Raw genomic sequence first — 13,456 nt, forward strand, 5'->3', positions numbered from 1 at the left:
GAAAAGCAAATTTTGAACAGAGTTTTTGACAGTGTATCTGTCAAATATAAAGGTATTTCTCATTTACGAAAATTATCATTTCTCAAATATAAACTGTATCTATAAACACGTATTACATGAAACTGTAACAATGTTTTAAAAAAAAATTAAAACATAATTCAATTTTCTCTTTTGTATTTTTAACGAAAAATTGATTCTTTTTTATTATCATTTTTAAATTTTTAAGATGACACCTTTTTTCATTTATATTATTATTTGCTTAATCTTCACTTACTTTACTTATTTTTTCATTTATATTACTATTATTATTATTTTCTTAATCTTCACTTAGTTTACCTGTAGGTATTTATTGTGATATATATAGAGATAAAAAGGTTAAAATAGAAAATATTATAAATATTCTATTAAATTAAATAAACTATTATATTTTATAATTTTTCTATAGTAACAAGAAATAAAATTTAAAAAAGATACAGAAAAAGTATATCAAATGGACAAACTTATATTTCCCATGATGAGAAATACGGGCGGGTTCCCATCACAATCCATTAAAACGATTGCTTACTGAAACAAAAGTATAATTTTGGTTTTTTAAGGTAAATAATCAATTTAGTTCTTGAATGTCTGAAAATTGTTAATTTAATCCCTAACAAAAACAAAATGTTTAATTTAATTCCTAAATCTGTAAAAAGTACAAAATTCATCCCTAAATACTATAGCTTAATAATAAAACAATTATTGATTTAGTGTCAAATGAATTTTTAGAATTATTTTTACAGCAAAATAATCCTACCAAATTTAAGAATAAGACATTAAAAGACTTTTTTATTTTAAATATTTAGGGATTAAATAAGATCTTTCATTGTTTGTAGGAATAAATTGATGGAAGGAAATTGATTATTTATTTTTATTTAATTTTTTAATAGGGGTGTTGATATTTATTTTTGTTACGAGATTCGGTTAGTTTTGTAGCGTTGGCGAAGTGAAGAGAGTTTGTGGATAATAATGTTGATAACTGTTAGGGAAGCTTCATGTTCTTCTCCCCTCAATTTCTGGCTTAATCGTTTCAAACCAAAACCTTTTAAACCATTGAAAACATCCATTTGCCAAGCCAGTTTCTCTGTCCAAAGAACACCCACTCATTCATGGAAAACTCCTCATCTCTCAACAAGGTACACAACTGCTTCTACCCACTTTTCATTCTTATTTGTTTTTATGCTCAAACACTGATAATGGGTTTGAATCCCTTCACCAAATTTTCATTCCAATTATTTCTTCTACAATGGGAACTCTTCAAAACACAAACTTTAACAATAGGGCTCCTTAATTTGTTTCCTTTTTGATAGAATTGCGTCATTATCTGTTTTTGGTTCAGAAGTACACTAGTTGTTTATACCTCTATCAACATGCTTCTTCGTTATTGTAACTTTTGGAGTAGAGAAAGCCAGTGGTGGGGGATGTTACTAGCACGTGTGAACTTTCCGCTCCACTCAATGAATTAGGCATTTGATGTTTCTTGGACCAAAGACTGTAGTGATTGTGAATGTGATCATTGGTCAATTCAATTGTGTCTTCTAGTTCTACTCAGTTTTAGAGAAATCTACAATCATTTGCCTTTCTTCCGCCTTGTTGTTGGTTGTAATTATTTTGTTTCAAACTCTGCAGCAGTGATGAAGCACATTTTGATCCCTTGGGTATCAACTCAGATTTACCTTCTGCTTTGAATTCTACCTGGGAAAATCTGTTGTGCTTGTTTACACAACCGTTTGAGAGTACTTCAAGTACAGAAAAGGGAAAACCTAACAACTCACAAGGGGTGGCAGGTGACATTTTTCTCTGTATCTTATTGAACCTGAATTATGTGTTTTTTATCTCTGAGCAATAGAGGATTGTTCAATTGATTATTTATTTTGGCATTGCAGCTGCAATAGAGGATAGTTCAATAGACTTTGGTGACTTTTTTAAAGGTCCACTTCCAGGGAAGTTTCTCAAACTTTTAGGGCTTCTTGCCTTGTCACGGCTCGGAGTTTACATACCCCTAGGTGGAGTTAATAGGGATGCTTTTGTTGGAAATTTAGATCAGAACAGTTTGCTAAGCACTTTGGACTCGTTTTCTGGTGGTGGTATTGGTAGACTTGGGGTATGCTCCCTTGGTATTGTTCCCTTCATCAATGCACAGATTGTTTTCCAGCTTCTTGCACAAATATATCCTAAATTGCAAGATCTTCAAAAGAGAGAAGGTGAGGCTGGAAGAAAGAAAATTCTGCAGTACACTCGATATGCTTCAGTCGGATTTGCCATTGTGCAGGTCAGCAATTTGTGAAGTTTTGTTTGGGCAATTTCTTTTGCAAAAAAGTTACTTATGTTGTGCACTAACTTTTTTGCAAAATGAAAAAGGAATGTAAGTGTATGTTGGAAGTGCTTATTGCTAATTGAGTTTTCTCTGAATTTTTGTGTTTGTTTCTCTTTTTCACTACAGGCAATCGGCCAAGTTCTTTACCTACGTCCCTATGTCAATGACTTTTCTGTGGAGTGGGTTATTTCTTCTGTAATCTTATTGACTCTTGGCTCTGTGTTTACAACATATATTGGGGAACGAATTACAGACCTAAAACTTGGGAATGGTACTTCTCTTTTGATATTCACAAACATTATATCCTACTTGCCAGCTTCTTTTGGTAGGACAATTGCACAAGCATTTAATGATGCTAACTATGTTGGACTTGCTACCATTATCGTGTCTTTCGTGTTTTTGGTGGTTGGTATCGTTTATGTTCAGGTAAATACCATTCTCATAGATATAATAGAGATCTATTTGAATCAGTGAAGAGAAGTTGATCTCAAACAATGGCTTTCAGGAAGCAGAGAGAAAAATCCCTATTAACTATGCTTCTAGATACGCCAGCAAAAGTACTGGACTTGAAAAGTCTGCTTACCTACCCTTTAAGGTTCTCTCTCCATTTCACCAATTTCTAGTTTTATCTTTTGTTAAAGTTGTCTCTTCCATCCATTCATTTCATGTATTTTAACTATTCATGGAATTTGTTTCATCCAACATCAAATTTGAGTATGTAAATCTTCTACTGTCAGGTAAATAGCTCTGGAGTAATGCCTATCATCTTCTCTACGTCGTCATTAGCTCTTCCTGGTACTTTAGCACGCTTCACTGGTTTAACTGCTTTAAAGAAGGCTGCGGTGGCACTAAATCCAGGAGGTAACTGGTTGTTTCTTCATGATAGGTTTCAACTGATATGATGGAATGATTTTGAAGAAAAAATAAGGCAATGAGTCTTTATTGTAAAGTGTCTATTGGTCGGTGCAACCATGAAATAAATGAGGTATTGGAGAGACCTCTCCTCTCGTAGCAACTTCTGAGTCAGTTCTTAATTGTCTAAGTACCACCACCCCTTTTGCTCCTATTTATAAGATATTCACTTACAGCTGTGTTTCCCCTCTATAGACTCTCTCAATCACTGTTCTCTTGTCACTACACTATATAATATTAGTAATGGTTCATGAAATGCCTTCCGCTGACATTCCGTGTTGATCTTGTGTATTTGACAATATATAATGCAAACACTGGCATTGTTGTTGCCATACACTGTTGAAATGAATTTCATTTATGCTTTATTGTCGTTAAAAGTTGTTTCTTTATAAATTGATGTTTTTTACTTAACTGGATATTTGTAGGTTCCTTCTATCTTCCGTTCAACATACTTTTGATAGCCTTCTTCAACTATTATTACACTTTCCTACAATTGGACCCTGATGATGTGAGTGAACAACTGAAACGACAAGGTGCTTCAATTCCACTTGTCAGACCAGGCAGAAGTACAGCTACATTTATCAAAACAGTAATTTCTTCCTTTTCTAGTTTTGCATTATACGATTTCCTTTTGATTATAACCTGTCTTTGTTCTCTTAAAAATATATTATATACCAATAAACGCTAGTATGCTGGCTGATTTGATGAAAGTTCAAAACTGTCAGGATTGTGATATCTTTTTGTAAACGAGTGAAACAGGTTTTAGGTTTTGAAAATTCAATGAACATTCTACATTGAACTCAAATCAAGTGACCATTGGCTTTCTCCTTGGTGCAGGTTCTTAGTAGAATATCAGTTCTGGGTTCAACATTTTTGGCTATCTTGGCTGCTGGTCCAGCAGTTGTAGAACAGATCACTCACTTGACTGCATTTCGGGGATTTGCAGGAACTTCTGTTCTTATTCTTGTTGGTTGTGCAACAGACACGGCAAGAAAAGTTCAAGCTGAGATTATATCTCAAAAGTACAAGAACATAGAGTTCTATGATTTTGATAAATATTGACAGCTAAAAGGATTATTTACAAAACTAAAAAAATTCTGCCACATGATTCTCCCCAGAGGAAATGCTGCTAAAAGCCACCCGTCGTACAACAGTGTGTAACTTTACATTTTATATCGGCCTGTAAATAACGCTGTAGAGCAGCCATTTGCTTTATTTATAGTTAGAATGATTGCTCGAAAAATTAATCCGGTTTGGTGGTTCTGTGTAACATGTAGCAACCGGTCATCATTTGTTGCAATTTTATTAACGTTATTATTGGCATTCCATTACCACGCAATCAGGTCGACAAATTAAGGGCAACGAGTATCATTCAAAATGCAAGAGAACGATTTAACTGTGCCCCTTTTTTTCACCCTTTTAACTATTAGGAACATCAAACAGAGTTTGATGCATACTTGCACAATATTAATCAGCTTACTCAGATGAAAATTACATGTCAGATTACACAGAACTGAGTAATATACATTACATTACAGCCATTCGCTGAGTATAAACTTACACCCACCGCCCCCCCCTTTGTATCTTTCTCACTAAAATACATCATCAACTAGCAGCAAGGGTCTTTATGCAGAGGGATATGCCGGATTTGTAACCTACTGATTCATTATCCACACTGAAATATGTAGGTTGCAACTGAATCTGAAAACAAATGTCATTTGACTAAGTGTAACTAATCATCATCGGCTTCAGCGGAAAAGTCGGGTTCTTCGGGCTTTGGTAACTTGGGCATGTCATCCTTAATCTTCAAGGCTCCTCTTCGTGTATTAGCAGCAAATCTCGAAGCAAGAATTGTTGCCCCAAGGTTCAATTTCGCCTGAGTTGAATTTGAACTGGCAGAATAGTCCTCCTGTTCTCTCTCACTAGCTACTGTCTCATCTGAAGGAATGGATTCCCTCAAACCGAGGTCTTTCATAGATATCCTTTTCTTATATCGCCGCCAAGCAGCCTGTATAAAGCAGGCTGCCCAAGTCCTCCAATGGTGGGAATAAAATCGAAAAGTGTGCTGCAGCTTCTTACTGTGAAGGCGCCTAAATTGATTGGCAACAAACTTGAGGTCTTCAGCTCGAAGAGCAAAAGCCTCGACCTCACTTATGGCTTTAACTGTCCTGGTTGACGAAGGTAAATTAATAGTTGATTTTGGTAGTAAAGCCCAAGAAAGTAGCTCCTCGCCACAAAAATCTCCAGGTCTCAATATGATTGAGTTGAAGAAACCAGTACGGCCACCATTGGTAGTACAACTATCCAATCTACCTCTAATGATAAAAAGCATTTCAGTCACGGGGTCACCCTCACGAACAATGTAAGTGCCTTGAGTGCTCAGAGACGATACCAGCCGCTCACATATTGCATCCAGAAGCTGATCATCCATCTGTGAGAAGAAGGGAACCTGAAAACGAAGAAAGGAATTTGTTTAAATACGTATAATAGCGTATAAATGTTTATGCTTATTAACATTCTACGTTCATTGGCATCAATGAGAATCAATCTCCCAATCCAACTTCTATTTTATCCTACAAAAAGAAGCCCCACTTGCTAATGTCAAACTCAGACACAAGAAGATACAGTAAAGATGTACCCAATGCGTAAATCTTCAATACAGTAAAGCATTTTGTGAAAATTTAGGCATTACAGCTCCTACTAAAGGAAATCCAAAAATACGATGTTGTGATAGAACTGGAAGTATGGTCTATATTAAGTTTCAAATTGTGGACATGAGCACAGAAAGATTTGTAGAGAACTGAAACAGTCAGCAGAAATCGTACTCTTCTAACAAGGTCTAAGCAAAGGTGCCTTTGAATATCACGGCGAAGATCAGCAGGTAATGCACGTAGAATGGTTTCCTCATCAACTCCACGAGTAGCAAGCCATTTATATTGAACAAATCGTCTAACACGACTTCTCAAATCTTCAGGGAGTTGGCGATGCTTCATCCACTCTTCTGTGTCTCTTCGCTTAAGCCTCCACTCCTCAAGCCTTATAGTGATAGATTGCAAATATGTCTAGCCAAAGAAAAAACCTCAATGCAGAATCAAATTAAACAAAAAAAACAAAACTAAACACTGTATTATATTAGTATAGTAGATTATTCTGATCAAGTCTAACAGCTCATTTGGCCTTGTGTAGCACATATATCCCTTTGATAAAAAATCATGTTCAAAAAATTCTAGAAAATTTAATTCTCCACTCTATACCTGAAATAGGTAACAAGTGACGTTTGTTTAAATTCTTGATAATTTAGATTTTAATTATTTGTACACTGAAAACAAATTATATGCAAATACCTGCATGTTCCCAATCAAATGGGAAAATAGTACAAGGCCTAAGATGGCAATGACAATGGCGAATGATGTTTCCCCAATAAACGTGCTAGTTTCTAGGTTTTGCCCATAAGAACTGCAACAAAAAAAGAATAAGAAAATGAGCACCAAAAAACTATCATTTATCTCTACAATATTAAAATTAAGACATAACAAACTCCCTGCCAGTGCTACATACAATTTCAGACTCTACTCAAGTTTAGCACATCTTATAGTTATTTTATGCTTATCCATTACGTATAAGTGCATTTCTCATCGCATTACCAACTTAATTGTTAGACCTAGATGGATCTGATAAGATCTTACATGATCTTATCAAGACAGTTTAGGCTTGTAAAGAGATAGCGTCTTATAAGAGCTTATAAAGCTTAGGCTTCTATCACTTTATATGCCAGATTTGTAAGGATGAGTCAGGCCTCAATCATTAGTATTGAGAAAAAACTAAGTCCCATAATATTAACTATTAATAGTGTCAATCCTGCAAGTACGGAAAACTTCACGAGCTGACGTGGATGCTGAATCAGGTGAGGTACGAATCACTGCCACATTGAGATGATACTTGTCAAGTTGAGGGATTTGCACTGCGTGAATCCTTCCCATCTTGTGAAGCTAGGGTTTGACAGCCCATTGTTGTCTAAAAATTGACCTGACCAGACCCAAAAACAAAGCTCAACACTCATGACCTTTATGCTCCGCTAGGGTTCCCATCACAAATCAGAAATGAAGGAGACCCATGAGTCAACGGTGCATGCGCCTCTTGACATTGCTGCTGTTGAGCATACATCACTGCCATCACCGACAACCATTGAAGCACTAACGCTAACCTTCATTGTCAATAGCATCCCAACACTCGTGAGTCACAACCACCGTCATCAGTATTTCCTTCAGGATTGCTGGCATCACCTTCACAATGCTGTTTTGGCTGCTCTCTGTTCCACTCACACTCACTGCCTGTTCTGATCACTTCTCTTGCTATTCCACTCACTTCTGTTGTTGTACTTTCCATTCTTGCTGGAGTTCTCTATTCTGTGAAGCGTGGAATATATGATTGTTTAGACAGGTTGGTGGGAGAGACTAATGAGTTTAGTAAGAATGATGCTGATTAAAAGTTTCAAGTGCATATTTGGATTTTTTTTTTGGTCAACATGCACTCAACCAAAACTCCAGCAGAATGGTGGGAATCATATGGTGATCAACATCAAAAATTACAAAGGTTTGCTATTAGAGTATTGAGTTTGACTTGTAGATCATCCGGTTGTGAGTGTAATTGGAGTGCTTTTGAGAGGGTAAGAATTCAGATTATAAATTGATTTATAATTATTTACCTATACCATCTAGTAGGCTAGTATGATGTGTTAATTAATTTTATGATTATTTTGGTTCACACCAAGAAAAGAAATCATTTACAGCAAAAGACCATGAATGATATGGCATTTGTGATGGCCAATTCAAGATTGAACAAGAAGGAAGTTAGGAAAACTAATTACTATAGCATTGGTGATCTTGCTTTTGATGATGAATGGACTATAGAGGAGAATGTAGCAAATTTAACTTTAGATGCTTCAAATGAAGACATCTCAGTTGAAGTTGGAGTAGATGAAGATGCTAGTGGTGGTGGTACTGCTGCACCTATGGATGATTTGGAGGTTCCTCCAATTGCTAATAATGAAAATGAAGATAAGTGGAGCAGGCTGACTATCCTACTTTTAATATGAATACCTTGGATAGTTTGTTTGCATTAAACATCTATGAATTTATTAGTCGTTTTATTTATGACTAGTTCTATGAATTGTCAATCTATTCTTAGTTGTGTTATGCATTGGATCTTACTACTTGAGACTTATTATGAGCTATTTTTGTCATATATATTATTCTTAATGCATGCACATGTATATGAATATAATTTTTTGTATACTCATAACTCTTAAGAGTCAAGTTACAATCTTCAAGCTTCTATTTTTTATCTCCCTTTCCAATTCTCGTATGATTCTCAAGTTTGACAACATTGGTGGTGTGACAAAAATTCACATTGAATTCAGTTTCAAAAAGGGTCTATTAGACTAAAAGGAGAGCTCAATGAGCTTTTACAGTGATGAAAGAAAGATCAGAGCCTGAGCAACTCCAAAAAAAATAAAAATAATCCATACCCAGCTATATGCCAAACAAACCACAATGTTCATTTACCCAACTCCCATGCCCACCTCTTAAAGACCCAATTGCTATCATGTGCCACTTACCCTGCTAGTCAACTGCAATTCTTACTTCTTCACAGAATGGACATTCCATATTGTGAGCACTTTTAGTTACAAGTCCAGTATCTGGATCTATTCCTTCAGTATATCCTTTACCAATTGGCCCAGAACCATATCAAGGGGCTACATCAATCCCTAAAGTAGAGCTTTGGACCATAAAACACATCTATCACATTTAATTTAACATGAATATGAAATAATTTCACATTGTTTAGAGTACTGATAATCTCTTTCCTCTTCTTCTCCATCTTAAACCTTATAAGTTTTACGCTAGCATTGCAGTCAGCATCATCTTGAAATAAAGTAAATCTCAAGGTGAACTAATTCAACAAAACATTAATTAATCAGATGCACCAATTATAAAATTAATTTTTGGTACTCATGGATATACAAGTCATACCTTAATTGTTGCAGTCCCCACCATAAACAATAAAGGTATTTTGGAATAAAGGCTGAAGAAACAACATGTTTCTTTACTGCATTTTCAAATATTCCAAACTTGAAATTAATATCCTTATTACTGGGATCACAGCTGCTAAACACATTTGTACTATTTGCCCATAACTTGCGCAGATCAACATTCAAAGAACTGCAGTCCAGGTAGCCAAAGCAATTTTCAGGATTTTGTTCCTTTTTGCAAAAGGATTTCAAACAAGTAGTGTATCGGTCCACAGATAGAAGATACCAAGATGCCCCTAAAACCTGCAACAACAAAAATGGAAACATATACTGTTAATTTCATATAGCAGAAAACTAGACTTAAGTCAATATGACTCAATCTTCAAAGAGTTCAGATGTGGTGTAGCTGTGTGTGTGTGTGTGTGTGTGTGTGTGTGTGAGAGAGAGAGAAAGAATTTAAAAATTGAATCATCAAACCAATCAAAACTTCATACGTGGCTAGCTAACATATACAGCAGCAAGTTATATGCAGCTCCTGCCCAAGCAGTCTTCGTAACCACTCCTGTTGCTTTGATTATTTGAGAACTTAATGGAAAAATCAAATATAATCTTGGAACATATTGGAGCAAAACAATCAATGCAAGCGCATTATTCTTGTGATCAGTCTGAGGGCTTCTGGTTGCTGGGATAATAAACCAGATGACCATCTGAAAGAGAAAAAAGTTCAATAAGCTATTATCTACATACCTCACCTGCAGAATACTTCAAAATTTAAACCAACTAAACTGCTCTGATTATGTAACTTAAGTATTTGCAATATCACACACTGGCCTCAAATTGCACACATCATCTTAGTATACCATGTTTTAGACTCTTTCCATTAAAGTTCATTCTAGAGGCGTATATGCATCCATCAATTTAAGTAACAATATAAGATCTAGATCTTAGTTTACAAAAAATGGGCCACCTAAAGTGGTCAAGTGATGGAAGATCAGAAAGAAGCCTTTCAGTGACCAACCTGCTCAATGATTCATGACATTAGTTTTGTACATTGGTCCAGAATGGAAAAGGGAGTATCTCCAATACAGTTAGCTTTATTCATTACATTATTGTAATATAGTGGACATCGTAGCATGCCCAAAATTAGAAATTTACAATGAACCGAGAAACTAGTACATTTACCGCAAAGATGATTTTTCGATTACATATTTTCCTCGATTATCTCTATCTCCATTTCTATGGCACAAATCAAAATCAACAGCGAGAGAAGTTTGCAACAAAGTTATACGGTGTAAAAGATCAAGTAGTGCCACACTAGAACAACACACCTGGGGTAGAGGGAGTGTAGCAATAAAATCAATGAAGAAATCAGATCTAAAATATCTTCTTGCAATCTTCCTTGGGTCCATGACAAGTTCTCCCCTGCCAAATACCCGTGAGCTTGGAGCCACATATGCGGTCCTGAACTTAATTATCAGGTGCAACAGATAAAAGAGGTCCGCAATAGTGCGCAGAAAGGTCACAACAATGCGCAATGTTAGGTCTGTCCTTACACATGAAGACGCTGTACTTTCTGTCACACTAGGCAAATAAAAGTACAGTGGATCAACAAAAAGAGCCACCAAGCATGAAACTATGAAGACCCGGTTCCATTTCAACACAATCTCACTACCAGGGTCAAGAATTCTTTTACGCCACGGCTCGTGGTCCTCCGGGAATACCTTCGATCCGCTAATTCTAAATGTTTCAACAATTCTATTTTTCCCCAATGGCAGCAAATTGCTAGGTTTAAGCGCTGGAGGCTCAGAAGCTCCCCACACTGGTTTTTTATGCTTTTTGCCATCCGAGTAGAACCTAAAATTGTAAACTCTTAGAACACACATCACAATGTTCTGAAATGAAAGGAAAAATAAAACTGTTCAAGAAACAAAATAGATTCATTTGCAGTGAATGAATGAATTTGAACAGTACGGAGCAGGGGCCAAATGAATAAGTAAAAAGAAATGAAAATCTTCAGTTAAAATTCACGCATTAGAAAGGAATTCGTGGAGGAAGCTTGAAGCTCTAGCAATCAATCGATGGAGTCGTAACAAATTAAGATACCTGACAAGCTTTCCCTTTTTCAATTCCATGGGAAAGAAGAAGCTGCAATTGTATCCTTTAAAGCCCTAACATGAATCAGAATCAGAATCAGAGGTTCAACAGAGTGGGATCTTTCACTGAAACCGCAAATTCAGACTTCAATCGACAATTTTAGTCAACAATTGTTGACTAGAGCTTTAACGTTGGTAAAGAAACGTATTAATAATGCGGAGACCAAACGTCGTCGTCGTAGCTGTCACTGATAAGTTAGTCCAAACAGTCACATCCACTGAATTCCGTCGACAAACCCGACCCGGTAAAATAGGCTTTGTCTAAGGTGAAGTCGCCTTTAAGTGAATTTTGAACCAAGTGGTGCAATTTTGGTTCATAAATAATAGCTATTAAAATGGATAATTTTATAGCTTAAATAAGTATAAAGTGATTAATATATGAATATTTGTTATTTTAATTATTAAGTTGGGCATTTAAAAAATGGAATATATTATTTTTAGTCTTTTTTTTCTTATTGTTGTGTTTGTCAAATTAAAACATGATCTTAATTATTGAAATATATGCATTAAAATATTTATATTATTTGTATTCACAGCTCATACCATTACATGATAAAACCATATTTCATTGTTACTATAAAAATAAAACAAGTTCAGAGATAAAAGATGGATTTAAAAATATTTCAGAAATAAATTAAAAGATTAATATTTGGAAAAAGTATATATATAAATAAATACTTCTTTAGGGACTTAAACTAAAATTTTACAATTCAGAAAAATAATTCATTAAGCACTCAAAACAAAATTAAGTAATATATTAAACACATATAACTAATTTAAGCTCGGTATTAAAAACATTATAAATTTTGGTAAATAGTTAATGGAGTAACAAATTCACCGTGCAAAAAAATCTTAATCACAATAGCAGCTTTAATTCCTTTTTTAATAAAATTTTCACTTAAGAGCCAATTTCAACTTTTTTTTTCTTTTATAAATTCTTTAAATATATATATATATATATATATATATATATATATATATATATATATATATATATATATATATATATATATATATATATCAGTTTTATATATAAACGAATATAAAAATATGGTGGAAATAGATATTATGACGGAGAAAGGTATATCATGTACAAAGACGAGGACAAGAGATATATACGTTTCTATATCTAATCAATGTGAGAATTTTCCATCAACAAAAAAATAGGTCAAAAAATATCCACAAAAGCAAATTTATTTGTCATCCCAAAATTTGAGTAAATACAAGGAGTACTCAGTGGTTGGGATGCTTCCGCTGGAGGGGAATGTACCAATGTGATTGAAGGAACTCATCCTTGAGGGAGAAATTGTTAAGAATGCAAGTGTGATTCTAAGCCCCACATTGGCTAGAAATGAGAGAGTGAAACACTATATAAGAATAAAGACCCATAAATTCATCGCCTTAAGATTTTGGGTTGAGAGTGATGTCAATGCTTTATGTGGTTGGGCTTAAGTCTCATTGGTGTTATATCTCCCAAATGAAATCTCTTCCCTAATCCTAACACAATAAAATATGTTATAAGTACATGTACAAAAAATATGATAACATACAATGCATGATGCATATTATAAAAATAAAATTATAATCAAAGTAAAATTCACATAGCATCAGTATAAAACTTTAACATTCAATTAGATCAATACCTTAAATCCCATCAATCAATTAAAAAGATTATTAATTTAATTAGAAATCAACACTAATAATACACGTATGTATTACATTATATTTGTTTTAAAACTTACAATGCTTAATTTTGTACGTGTGTTAGTTTATGTTACTATTTCATAATTTATAAGGAATATGGCTTACTTATTTATTGTCTGATTTACCTTTACATAAAATTTATTAATTACATATGCTAATTAATTTTTAGTTGCAGCTCGACTATAAAAAGTATATTTAAGAATCATGATACAATAAAAATATACTTTAAGTTGCATCCCATTAACTGAGCCTCAATCCAAACTCAATCAATAGTTATTATGCATGTTGATTTTTTTTTTCATG

The 13,456-nt window shown here is 34.3% G+C and overlaps 2 protein-coding genes across 4 annotated transcripts; one reads left to right on the plus strand and one right to left on the minus strand.

The window, feature by feature from the left end:
* Positions 1–948: 948 nt before the first annotated feature.
* Positions 949–4,588, plus strand: LOC114164764 (preprotein translocase subunit SECY, chloroplastic). 2 transcript variants are annotated; one of them, XM_028049523.1, is made up of 8 exons: positions 949–1,172; positions 1,666–1,823; positions 1,923–2,308; positions 2,480–2,779; positions 2,859–2,948; positions 3,091–3,214; positions 3,691–3,854; positions 4,103–4,588. In XM_028049523.1, exons 1-8 carry the CDS (start codon positions 1,006–1,008, stop codon positions 4,325–4,327), a joined length of 1,614 nt encoding a protein of 537 aa, XP_027905324.1. In that variant the 5' UTR covers positions 949–1,005; the 3' UTR covers positions 4,328–4,588. The 2 variants fall into 2 exon arrangements, with proteins under 2 accessions (XP_027905324.1, XP_027905325.1); XM_028049524.1 differs by having other exon boundaries at positions 1,669–1,823.
* Positions 4,589–4,710: 122 nt separating this feature from the next.
* Positions 4,711–11,683, minus strand: LOC114164763 (cyclic nucleotide-gated ion channel 17). 2 transcript variants are annotated; one of them, XM_028049522.1, is made up of 7 exons: positions 11,400–11,683; positions 10,625–11,188; positions 9,791–10,003; positions 9,298–9,599; positions 6,610–6,721; positions 6,091–6,327; positions 4,711–5,714 (listed from the first exon to the last, which is right to left on the minus strand). In XM_028049522.1, exons 2-7 carry the CDS (start codon positions 11,177–11,179, stop codon positions 4,998–5,000), a joined length of 2,136 nt encoding a protein of 711 aa, XP_027905323.1. In that variant the 5' UTR covers positions 11,180–11,188; positions 11,400–11,683; the 3' UTR covers positions 4,711–4,997. The 2 variants fall into 2 exon arrangements, with proteins under 2 accessions (XP_027905323.1, XP_027905322.1); XM_028049521.1 differs by having other exon boundaries at positions 10,625–11,150; positions 11,400–11,682.
* Between the last annotated feature and the right edge of the window lie 1,773 nt (positions 11,684–13,456).

The sequence above is a fragment of the Vigna unguiculata genome, chromosome 9 (genome assembly GCF_004118075.2).
Source record: "Vigna unguiculata cultivar IT97K-499-35 chromosome 9, ASM411807v1, whole genome shotgun sequence".
Classification (NCBI taxonomy): domain Eukaryota; kingdom Viridiplantae; phylum Streptophyta; class Magnoliopsida; order Fabales; family Fabaceae; genus Vigna; species Vigna unguiculata.

Coding starts and splice junctions, on each gene's coding strand:
- LOC114164764 (XM_028049523.1), top strand. CDS start 1,006: ATGTTGATAACTGTTAGGGAAGCTTCATGTTCTTCTCCCCTCAATTTC. Junction 1,173..1,665: donor ACTCCTCATCTCTCAACAAG/GTACACAACTGC, acceptor CAAACTCTGCAG/CAGTGATGAAGCACATTTTG. Junction 3,215..3,690: donor GGTGGCACTAAATCCAGGAG/GTAACTGGTTGT, acceptor GGATATTTGTAG/GTTCCTTCTATCTTCCGTTC.
- LOC114164763 (XM_028049522.1), bottom strand. CDS start 11,179: ATGTGTGTTCTAAGAGTTTACAATTTTAGGTTCTACTCGGATGGCAAA. Junction 10,004..10,624: donor CTACACTCCCTCTACCCCAG/GTGTGTTGTTCT, acceptor TTTCTCTTTCAG/ATGGTCATCTGGTTTATTAT. Junction 5,715..6,090: donor GCTTAGACCTTGTTAGAAGA/GTACGATTTCTG, acceptor CTTCGTTTTCAG/GTTCCCTTCTTCTCACAGAT.